The 12,425-nt window shown below is 33.1% G+C and overlaps 1 protein-coding gene across 2 annotated transcripts in view; it reads right to left on the bottom strand.

Annotated features, from left to right (window-relative positions):
• Window positions 1-12,425, bottom strand: part of Hsdl2 (Hydroxysteroid dehydrogenase like 2) — a 41,934-nt gene that overhangs the window by 26,026 nt on the left and 3,483 nt on the right. For both annotated transcript variants that reach the window (XM_075372624.1, XM_075372623.1), the window contains exon 4: window positions 7,197-7,402. In XM_075372624.1, the coding sequence (XP_075228739.1) occupies window positions 7,197-7,402 (206 nt within the window). The remainder of the gene's footprint in view (window positions 1-7,196; window positions 7,403-12,425) is intronic.

The raw sequence follows: 12,425 nt of genomic DNA, 5'->3' as shown, positions 1-12,425 counted from the left end.
AAAAAAAGAAATAGTTACAAAAATCAGGTATCATTATTATTATTATTTTATCAATTTTTATTTGTATCATATGACCATATTGCTGTTTAAGAAATAAAATATTTGGTTCAAGATACAGATTCAAGTGATAAACAGAAATTTATAACCTTCTGTCAAATATTTTTATAGTTGTACACACTTGTAATAATTGCTATCATTTAGCACATTCGATTTGTAAACTCATTACAGACTTCTAACATTCTGTGTAGAACAATGGATGTATCTGCTTATATCCTTTGACCTTTATTTTTATAATAGTTGTATGGTAAAAACCCTCCTCTATGAATCATGAGACCTTGGCGTTGGTGAGGGGGCTTGAGTACTCAGTGATACAGAGTAGTTGGACCGAAGGTGCAACCATATCGGACAGGTATCTGTTGAGAGCCAGACTAAGGAATGATTCCTGAAAGAGGGCAGCAGCTCTTTCAGTAGTTGTTAGGGGCGTGAGTCAGGACGACTTAAACGGCCATATCAACATCACTCAGTCCTCTGAGTACTGCGCAGCTGAAAGCAATGGAAAACTATAGCTGCTTTTTTCCAAGAAAATGTGGCTCTCTGCATTTTCATATAGCAATGATGGAGGCGCCTTCCTTGGTAAAATATTCTGGAAGTAAACTAGTCCCCCGTTCGGATCTCCGGGTGGGGACTACTAAGGAGGGGGGTCACCAGAAAATTAAAAAATAACATTCTACGAGTCGGAGCGTGGAATGTTAGAAGTTTAAAAAAGGTTGGTAGACTGGAAAATTTAAAAAGAGAAATGGATAGGATAAATGTGGATGTAGTAGGAATTAGTGAGGTTCAGTGGGAAGAGGAAGGCGACTTTTGATCAGGTGATTTTAGAATAATAAACTCAGCTTCAAATAATGGGCAGGCAGGAGTAGGTTTCATAATGAACAAGAAGATGGGGAAGAGAGTAGAATATTTCAAAATGGATAGCAATAGAATCATTGTAATAAGGATAAAATCAAAACCTAAACCGACAACGATTGTTAACGTCTATATGCCTACAAGCGCCCATGATGATGATGAGGTAGAGTGTGTATACGAAGAGATTGATGAAGCAATTAAACACGTAAAAGGAGATGAAAATTTAATAATAGTTGGAGATTGGAATGCAGCTTTGGAAAGGGCAAGGAAGAAAATATAGTAGGTGAATACGGGCTGGGCAAAAGGAATGAAAGAGGGGACAGACTTATAGAGTTTTGCACAAAGTATAATTTAGTAATTGCCAACACCCAATTTAAAAATCATAATAGAAGAATATACACTTGGAAAAATGTATCAGATAGATAGATCAGAAAAATGTATCAAAGGTATCAGATAGATTATATCATGATTAAGCAAAGATTTAGGAATCAACTCGTTCACTGCAAAACTTACCCTGGAGCGACATTGATAGCGACCATAATTTGGTGATAATAAAATGTAAATTGGGATATAAAAACCTGAAGAAAAGGTGTCAGATGAATCGGTGGAATTTAGAGAAGCTTGAGGAAGAGGTGGTAAAGAAGATTTTTGAGGAGGACATCGCAAGAGGTCTTAAAAAAGATAAGGTAGAAAATGTAGAAGAAGAATGGGAGAATGTTAAAAAGGAAATTCTTAAATCAGCAGAAACGAACTTAGGCGGAACAAAGAGAACTGGTAGAAAACCTTGAGTTTCAGACGATATATTGCAGCTGATGGATGAACGTAGAAAATATAAGAATGCTAGTGATGAAGAAAGTAAAAGGAACTACTGACAATTAAGAAATCCTATAAACAGGAAGTGCAAACTAGCGAAGAAGAGTGGATTAAAGAAAAGTGTTCAGAAGTGGAAAGAGAAATGAACATTGGTAAAATAGACGGAGCATACAGGAAAGTTAAGGAAAATTTTGGGATACATAAATTAAAATCTAATAATGTGTTAAACAAAGATGATACACCAATATGTAATATGAAAGTTAAAGTCGATAGATGGGTGGAATATATTGACGAGTTATACGGAGAAAATTAATTAGAAAATGGTGTTATAGAGGAAGAAGAGGAAGTTGAGGAGGATGAAATGGGAGAAACAATACTGAGATCTGAATTTAAGAGAGCATTAAAAGATTTAAATGGCAGAAAGGCTCCTGGAATAGACGGAATACCTGTAGAATTACTGCGAAGTGCAGGTGAGGAAGCGATTGATAGATTATACAAGCTGGTGTGTAATATTTATGAAAAAGGGGAAGTTCCGTCAGACTTCAAAAAAGGTGTTATAGTCATGATACCAAAGAAAGCAGGGGCAGATAAATGTGAAGAATACAGAACAATTAGTTTAACTAGTCATGCATCAAAAATCATAACTAGAATTCTATACAGAAGAATTGAGAGGAGAGTGGAAGAAGTGTTAGGAGAAGACCAATTTGGTTTCAGAAAAAGTATAGGGACAATGGAAGCAATTTTAGGCCTCAGATTAATAGTAGAAGGAAGATTAAAGAAAAACAAACCAACATACATGGCGTTTATAGACCTAGAAAAGGCATTCGATAATGTAGACTGGAATAAAATGTTCAGCATTTTAAAAAAATTAGGGTTCAAATACAGAGATAGAAGAACAATTGCTAACATGTACAGGAACCAAACAGCAACAGTAATAATCGAAGAACATAAGAAAGAAGCAGTAATAAGAAAGGGAGTCCGACAAGGATGTTCCCTATCCCCATTACTTTTTAATCTTTACATGGAACTAGCAGTTAATGATGTTAAAGAACAATTTAGATTCGGAGTAACAGTATAAGGTGAAAAGATAAAGATGCTACGATTTGCTGATGATATAGTAATTCTAGCCGAGAGTAAAAAGGATTTAGAAGAAACAATGAATGGCATAGATGAAGTCCTATGCAGGAACTATCGCATGAAAATAAACAAATACAAAACAAAAGTAATGAAATGTATTAGAAACAACAAAGATGGACCAATGAATGTGAAAATAGGAGGAGAAAAGATTATGGAGGTAGAAGAATTTTGTTATTTGGGAAGTAGAATTACTAAAGATGGACGAAGCAGGAGCGATATAAAATGCAAAATAGCACAAGCGAAACGAGCCTTCAGTCAGAAATATAATTTGTTAACATCAAAAATTAATTTAAATGTCAGGAAAAAATTTTTGAAAGTATATGTTTGGAGTGTCGCTTTATATGGAAGTGAAGCTTGGACAGTCGGAGTATCTGAGAAGAAAAGATTAGAAGCTTTTGAAATGTGGTGCTATAGGAGAAGGTTAAAAATCAGATGGGTGGATAAAGTGACAAATGAAGAGGCAAATGGATGAAGAAAGAAGCATTTGGAAAAATATAGTTAAAAGAAGAAACAGACTTATAGGCCACATAGTAAGGCATCCTGGAATAGTCGCTTTAATATTGGAAGGACAGGTAGAAGGAAAAAATTGTGTAGGCAGGCCACATTTGGAATATGTAAAACAAATTGTTAGGGATGTAGGATGTAGGGGGTATACTGAAATGAAACGACTAGCACTAGATAGGGAATCTTGGAGAGCTGCATCAAACCAGTCAAATAACTGAAGACAAAAAAAAAATGGTAAAAACAGGCTGTTATTGACAAAGCCAACAATACTGTATTCTCACATACATTAGAAATTAATTATTCATTACATTTATTATTTTCTTTTGTTTTACTGTTGTCTCAACCTTCACAAACAATTTTTTTTATAATGTACACAATATTACTTATATATTCCCACATGTTTTAATAAATATATTTATCTCATGTTGGAAAATAAATACTGGATAAAATAAAATTACTATTTCAGTTCTGTCAACTGTGGTTGACAGAATAGTATGTTGTTTTACTTAAATTTAATTTTTTTTAGCCTTCATTTTATACATAATTTTAATTACAAACATTTTTTTATTTTATTTTTTATTTTTTATGTTTTATCACTATTATAGTAAAAATATATATCTATTTATATTGTGCATTTTATTCATTGATTTTTAAGAATACCTATTAGTAAACAACTTCCTTTTTGTATAACACAAATTTAAGTAATCTTCTAGTAAATGGTCAATAAAAAAAAAAACATTACTTTAACGTTTGTATGCATTAGAACCATGAGACAAAGGACATCTATTTAATCTGATTTTTAGTATAAATTTTGTTATCAAGAAAAAAGAAAAACATTAATCAACTGATTAAAATCTATTTTTTAAATAAATTAAGTAACTTAAAATATTAATAAAAAAAAACTGTGCTCTTTAGGTACAGATATCAGTGTTTTATTAGATAAGAAGATGTCTTTGACAATGTCAAGTTCAAATAGAATAAGCTACGGAACTATTAAAATACCAAGGTAAATTGAAAAAATAAATTAAACAATTGCACCTTAATCAGAAAACAGCTATGAAAGCAAAGGATTTACAAACTGAGTAAGTTGACATAGAAAAGAATAAGGAAGGGCTTTTACCTATCATTAACCACGTGTAATATTTACATTGAAGGTATGATAAAAAATATGTTCTAGAAGGAGATAAAAGGGAATTTTGGAGGGAAAAATAAATTATATAAGGCTTGCATACAACAAAATATTTTTAATATAAATATTGCTAAATATTTAAATACTACTACTGAAATTGTTTTGCTGAACCTATGATTTGGCATGAATTTAAGGATCACTTCTTCACAGACTGCTATTTTTGTGTGAAAATATATTTATATTTTCATTAAAAAATAGAAAGTTCATAAACTATGCAGATGTATCCTCAGCTCCAAAGCCAGTACCACATAGAGAGGAGTTACCTGTAATTGTACCACCATCTATTCCAACACTGAAGAACAATCTGAAAATGAAGTAGATGATGTAGAGGATGTTGAACAATTTCTTCCTACATCTGATGAGAAATCGCCTTATTTAATTCAACAACATGAGCTTCTTGATTTAAAGTTATCAAAGCAGCAAGCTTAACTTCTGGAGTCTAGACTGCAAGAATGGAATCTTTTAGCGGAAAAACCAAAAGTTACTACGTTTAGAACATGAAATAAGTCTTTCAACTTATTTTACTAAGAAAAATTCATTGTGTGTTTATACTGATGTCTATGGCCTGATGAAAGAATTTGAAATTCAGCATATTCCTGAAGAATGGTGCCTTTTTATTGACTCTTCTAAAGTTAGCGTGAAAGCAGTTTTATTGCATAATGGTAACAAACAGCCATCCATTCCATTATGGAAGAGCTCATGCAGTCGACATAAAAGAAATATATGAAACAATATCATCAATATTAGAAGCAATAAAACACAAAGTGCATATGTAACCAATTTGCAGTGATCTGAAATTTGTTGCGTTACTTTTTGGTACAAGGTGTGTTTAGGAAATGTTGTTTTCTTCATCTTCGGAATAGTCATGATACAAAAAGTCATTAATACGTAAAGAATTGACCACTGGGCAGAACTTTGTAGCTGATGAAAAAATGTAAAGCATTTATCATTAATTGAAAGTAAAAAAATCATACTGCTGCCAATTCACACAAAACTCGGACTCATGAAAAATTCTGTAAAGGCACTAGAAAAAGATGGAAAAGGATTTAATAATTTAAAAATAAGTTTTCCTAAATTGCGTAATGGTAAGCTCAAGGAGAGTATATTTATCAGTTCGCAAATCAAGAAACTGTTTAAGGACTCAATTTTTGACAATAAACTTGGCGAATGAAAACTAGCTGCATGGAAGTCATGCAAAGACGTTGTTTATGATTTTATAGGTAACAGAAAAGACGAAAACTATGTTTTTTTTTTGTTAATAAGCTGTTAGAAAACTACAAACGTTTAAGATGTAGGATGACATAAAAAATTCATTTTCTACCTCCCACCTAGACTTTTTTCCTGAAAATTTGGGCTCTATCAGCGATGAGCAAGGAGAACATTTACATCAGGATATTCTGACCATGGAGCATCTGTACCAAGGAAGATGGGTGACTACTGTTGGTTTTTGTTAATAGAAATTGATCAAACATCGTACAAGCGAAAAAGTTTGCAACATATAATAAAAATTAAAGGTACAACAATTAAAATAATTTAAACTTTTAAAAATTGTTATTTTAAAGACATTTCCAACAATTAAGAATTTTAGAAACTGTTATTTTAAAACTGTATTAATATATTTCAATTTATCTGTGTTTGAAAAAAGAAAAATTTAGTTGATTAAATTTTAAATGAATACATATAAATAACAATATTTTTTTTTTTAAATATTGATTTCACAGTTACTACGCATTTATTGGTAAATAGATTGTGTGTCTAATTTATATGTATCAAAAAAATGTAACGTATTACAGAAAATTCTGATAAATTCTGAATTCAGCACCTCAAAATTAGTTAAAACACCATGTATGATTCCAGATACACGAAAAAAGTCTTTTATGTATTTTGTGATTTTTAAAGTATTTTAAAGTATGAACCACTTTCTTCCAAAAAGTATGGTCCAATCAGGTGTGTTTCAAATGAAATAGTTTGATTACATTATTATTTTAAAAAACTATTTACATTTTATTTTATCAATGTGAATCCCATTTCTAACTTTATTACTTTCTACCATAATTTTTATATCTTTAGTTAACCTGTGAAATAATAAACAAAAATTGAACATCTCAAATAAAAAAATTATGAGTTTGAAGAGAATAGCAGATATCAGGGGCGGGAAAGAATCAGAAGAAGAACAGAAGTAATGAACAGAGAGAAGGCAGAGAATAAGATCTGTGAGAGTTGACAACTAGTGAATTCTACTCAAATGTCCTATTCAGAAATCCAGGATTGGTGGACAGGACTGACTGAGAACAGCGATTCTGATTAACATGTCACTGTAGTGACCAGTTCCTTTAGAAATCACGGTATGTGATTTCATACACCACTAATAATTAAATATAGCTTTACTGACATTTTTCTTACTTCTTATAATACATCTTTCAATTTATGAGAGGACTACTCATTTAAATATGTAGTAGAATCACCGGGTTGTAAGGGATTCAAAGCATTATAATCTCAATCAAATCCCTTACCAAAATTGTGATATTTTTAATAAAAATATACAAATAGTAATCGGTAAAATTAACTATTAATGTTGTGCACTAGTAAAAGTTAATAGATTTGTAATAATATAAAAATCAAATAATAATGCTAAATAAAAACTTACCAGTCTTTGGCCAAAGAGCATTGACAGCAATTTTATCATTACGAAATTCTTCAGCCATTCCTAACACGCACATAGACATACCATATTTTGCCATAGTATAAGCAACATGATCCCGAAACCAGTGAGGTGTCATAGTCAAAGGAGGACTGAGATTTAATATGTGTGGACTAGGGCTCTTCTTCAAATACGGTAAACATACTTTGGACCTGTAAAAATAAGGAGAAAAGATTTCACAAGGGATTATTTTACATAATAATAACCCGTGAGAGATTTCTTGTCCCCCATCGGGCGCATCCCCAGTTGGCAGAAAGGGGAACACTCTGCAGATGTGATGGGTATAGGGGAAATAAAATACCCCCCGCGGACCAAAACAGGAACAAAATCCAAGCAGCATCTGTCTCAGAGTGAGCGGGTAATAATAAATGGTCAGTGTCTGCAATTCATGTCAGGATCGGCTGGTATCACTACCTGGCAGTAGGTATAAAATGTACACTAAACCCATGTAAATGGAGAATAATAATAAAGCCTTGGATAATATGGATGAACAAGGATGTGGACGGGCTGGTCCCCATTCATCCTATATGCGACAGCCCCCTGTGGCCTCTGATGGAGTCAGCAGCATAGAGTCGTGTAGAACAACTACTGCTGCACCACTTGAAGAAAACGGCGCTTAATACTATCATGCCGAGCCCACTGCTAGTGCTTCGCAGGCAATGCCTGTGACCACTGATGCTGGAAAACCAACACATTGCTTAAAATGGACAGACGAAATGAATGAGCACATCGTGTGCTATTACTATACAATAACTAGATTGGAAAACAACATGACAAGGTACAGCGTTCCATTATATCAGCAGTTCATACATAGATCCCCGCAGTAATCAAACCTGACAGAACAACGAATTGCAGACCAAATGCGGGTCATTGAGAAAAACAACCAGATCACAATGTACACGCTAAAGAAAATAAAGAATGAAGTCAGAGAAAGATTGGAACAAAGAAGTAAGCAAGACCAACCAATAGCACAGGAACTGGAAAGGCTAACACCAAATATTGTCGACAACACCAGCAATAATGAGAATGCAATAAGTGATCATGCCACAAACGCTAGTCAGGAGTCTCCACAGAATATACTGAGAAATATAAATCAAAATGACTTGGTGGAAGAAGTAAGAGAAGAATTTCAAAAAGCTCTAATGGAATACGGTGACCTGGCACCCCTCAACGACCACGATTACCTAAATTGCTGTATCGAAAGAATACCTCAATACTAAAACACATGGTAAATAAAGAAATCTAAAATAAAATATCAGAAATAATAGAAGAGGCAGAATCTAATGGAATAAGTTTAGAAGAAATAAATGGCTTAATCTACTGTGGGACGGTAGCTGTTTTAAGAAGCAACTCGCAAAAAATATTAGCAACACCAAAGTTAGAGATCAAAAATGTTAACCCACCTTGGCAGAAAATACTTGAAAATAAAACAGAAATGATACAGAAAGAAATTGGGAAATTAGAAGCATACAGGGAAGGAAAAGTCAGATTAAGGATAAAACAAGAGGTGAAAAAAATTATTAGCACGTACTAAATTAAAAGTGCAGATTATACATTAGAAATGAAAAAGCAAAAACTAGCTGTCCTCACAACGCGATATAAGAAGTCAAACAGAATAAGAGAAGAAAATAAAAACTTTGAACAAAATACGAGAAATTATTTTACTGAAATGTCAGAGGAGAAAAACAGCAACTTTGAACTACCATCCAAAGAATAAGTGGAAGAATTTTGGAAGAACATCTGGTCGAGTAGCACAGAACATAATAAAATGCCACCTGGATAAAAGCAGAGGGTGAAAAATGGAGAAACATCAAAACAATGAATCACACTCAATGATGTGAGGGAAACAGTTAAGGCCATTCAGAGTTGGAAGTCACCAAGATTGGATAAAGTGCATAACTTTTGGCTAAAAAAGTTTGATGTGCGCACCCAATATTACCAGAGGCATTTAATGATATAATTGAACATCCAGAGAAAACACCTTAAGTGGTTAACAGAAGAGATAACATTCCTTTTGCTCAAAAGTAATAACATGAAAGACCCATCTCAATATAGAACCATCACATGCCTTAAGACAACATATAAATTACTGACAGCAATTATTGCTAACAAAATATACAAGCACCTGGAAACCAACAAAGTCCTCCATTTGGAGCAGAAGGAAAGTGCAAGAACAGCTAGGGGAGCAAAGAGTAAATAATCGTAGATACGGTAACCACGCAACAAGACCAATACACTAAAAGAAATCTTTGGATGGCTTATATAGACTATAAAAAGGCATTCGATATTGTGCCGCACTCATGGCTGACGAAGATCTTAGATACCTATTAAGTTGATGAAAAGACGATTAGGTTCTTGAGGCATGCAATGAGTTCTTGAAGCATGATACTAATCGCAAACAGTGCAACAAGAAAAATACAAACAGAACCCATAAATTTAAGTAGAGGAATATTTCAAGGGGATGCTCTAAGCCTGCTCTGGTTCTGTATGGCTGTCAACCTGCTCTCAAGCATGCTAATGGACTCTAAGTACGGTTTCAACATTGAGCAGGAGATTATAAACTGGCACACCTATCCTATATGGACGATTTAAAGATTTATGGAGGGACTGAACATAAGCTGCAGCAACTGCTCAAACTTGTCGAATTGTTCAGCGAAGACATTAAAATGGAGCTTAGTCAATGCTAATGGAATAAGTGAATGCAATATAAACGTCATTGTGAAGGGAAAGTTCTACCAGGCACAAAATTATGACCTGCAGATCCAAGGTAGCACAGAAGCAATGAAAGAAGAGGACATGTGCAAGTACCTAGGATGCGATCAAAAAAACTGGAGCAAAAGCCATTAAGGAATAACTTAAGAATACATATGAAAAGAGGTTAAAATTAATTTTAAGATTGGAACTTAGTGGGGGGAAATAAAGTGAAGGCAGTGAACACATATGCAGTACCAGTACTTACGTATGCATTAGGTGTAATAAAGTTCAGTGAGACAGAGTTAGATGAGTTGAACAGACTCACTACAAAAATATTCTACCAAGAAAAGTCTCCCCATATCCACTTGTCAAAAGAAAGATTCACACTCCCGAGAAAGGAAGGTCGAAGAGGAGTGCTCAAAATTAAAAATCTATGCTACGGCCAGAACAAAAACTTAAGGGATTTCTTCCATAGCAAGCCAACACGTCTTCTATCAAGCCATCGTAGCGACAAACCAAAACTCTATATCATTAAACCTAGCCAACAGGACTAACAACGTAGAACACAACAAAGAAAGTAATGCAGATAAAATTCTAGATTGCGGAAGGAAAGAGCTGCACGGGAGATATACACACTGTCTAGACCAGGAAGGAGTTGACAAAGCAACTTCAAATAATTGGCTTGTGCAAGGAAAGTTACAATCGGAGATGGAAGGCGTTTATACGTAGCATACCGGATCAAGTAGTAGAAACAAGAAATTTATTGTTAAAGAAAATAACAACAAATTTAGGCTATGTATGCAACACAATGAAACAATAGACCATATAATCACTGGCTGTCCGATTCTAGCTCTGATGGAGTACACCAGGAGGAACAAGTGGCAAAAATTGTACACATAGAATTCTGCAACAGATACAAGTTAGAATTTCTAAATAAGCCCTACTATACTTATGAGCCAGCCGTCTTTTTGGAGAACAATAACGCAAAATTTTCTGGAATCAAGGAATTGTAACAGCAAAACCCATCAACTTTAATAAGCCAGATATAGTAGCAGTTGACAAAATGGAAAAAGTAACTTACCTAATAGATGTAGCCATCACATCAAGTAACAACATCAACATTAAACACAATGAGAAGCTGCAGAAATATACAGATTTTTGTAATTTTGTGTCTGATTTCATGTCCACCACTTTACATTCAACTCGATTAAATATTAATTGTTTTTATTTATTATTAATTCTAGTACTGTAAATTAATATCAAATTAAGTAACAATTTTCTCACAATAAGATTTAATATTAAATAATAATAAAACAATTGATATTAATTTTTCATTTTTGAATAATTTTACACAGCAACTGTTACTGTTGATCATGTTAACAATGTAAAAATGAGGGTTTTTTCAACAGGAATGGTATTCAAAACTATCACAACCAGCATATCTTGAGCAACAAGAATCCTCATGGTACCTTCAAAAGTAGCCATTAACAAAGATTTTCCCTGAACATATGGACAGGTATTTTTAATGACAACCTTTTGGGTCCCGCCATTCTACCAAATCGTTTAAATGGAGAGAAAATCATCTTGATCATTTAACTGAAAATCTTTCAAATTTTTTGGAAGACCTACTCCTCAAATAAGAGGAAATATGTGGTTTCACCAGGATAGAGCTCCAGCACATTTCAGTCAGTCAGTATCAAATTTCCTGTATGAAACTTTCCGTGAAAAATGGATAGGCAATGAAGGGCCAGTACCCTGGCCTATCTGATCACCTGACTTAAACCCTCTTGACTTCTGCTGGTGGGAACCATTTGAAACATATTATTTGTTTATTCAACTCAACATTGAGGATCTTCAACAGAGGATCCAAAATCAATTTCAAGAAATTAGGAATGTTCCTGTCATTTTTTAACGGTTTAGACAGTCTTTCAGAAAAAGAATAGAAACTTGTGTAATTTCTAATGGTGGACACTTTGAACATCTCTGATAACTTTTAACAATTGTTAATTGTTTAAGTACACCTAATGTTCTGCAATAAATAACGTAAGATTATCACAGGTTTTATTTTTTTAATTATTAGGTCTATTACTGTGAAAATATTACTACTTAATTTGATACTAATTTACAATACTAGAATTAACAAGAAATAAAAACAATTAATATTTAATCGAATTGAATGTAAATTGGAGGACATGAAATCAGATACAGAATTACAATATAAATTTTCTGCCATAACTCGGCTATTTGTCAAGTGATTTTAAAAAATAAAATGTCATTTTGTTGGAAATAAAATGCTTAATATTTTAGCAATAACATAAATTTTGATAAAACTAATATTTACAGAGATATAACGGATTGAAAAATAAACATGATCGCCATTTTGTAATTTGCAAAGGTATTTAATTCTTGATTTTTTGCTAATTTTAAAACTTTATTACCAAGACGCTTACCGAATATTAATGTGATTCCTCTATCTGAACT

Source organism: Lycorma delicatula, chromosome 8 (genome assembly GCF_047948215.1).
Source record: "Lycorma delicatula isolate Av1 chromosome 8, ASM4794821v1, whole genome shotgun sequence".
NCBI lineage: Eukaryota > Metazoa > Arthropoda > Insecta > Hemiptera > Fulgoridae > Lycorma > Lycorma delicatula.
Note: the sequence above shows the minus strand (reverse complement) of the source record. Positions and strands in the feature narration are given on the sequence as shown.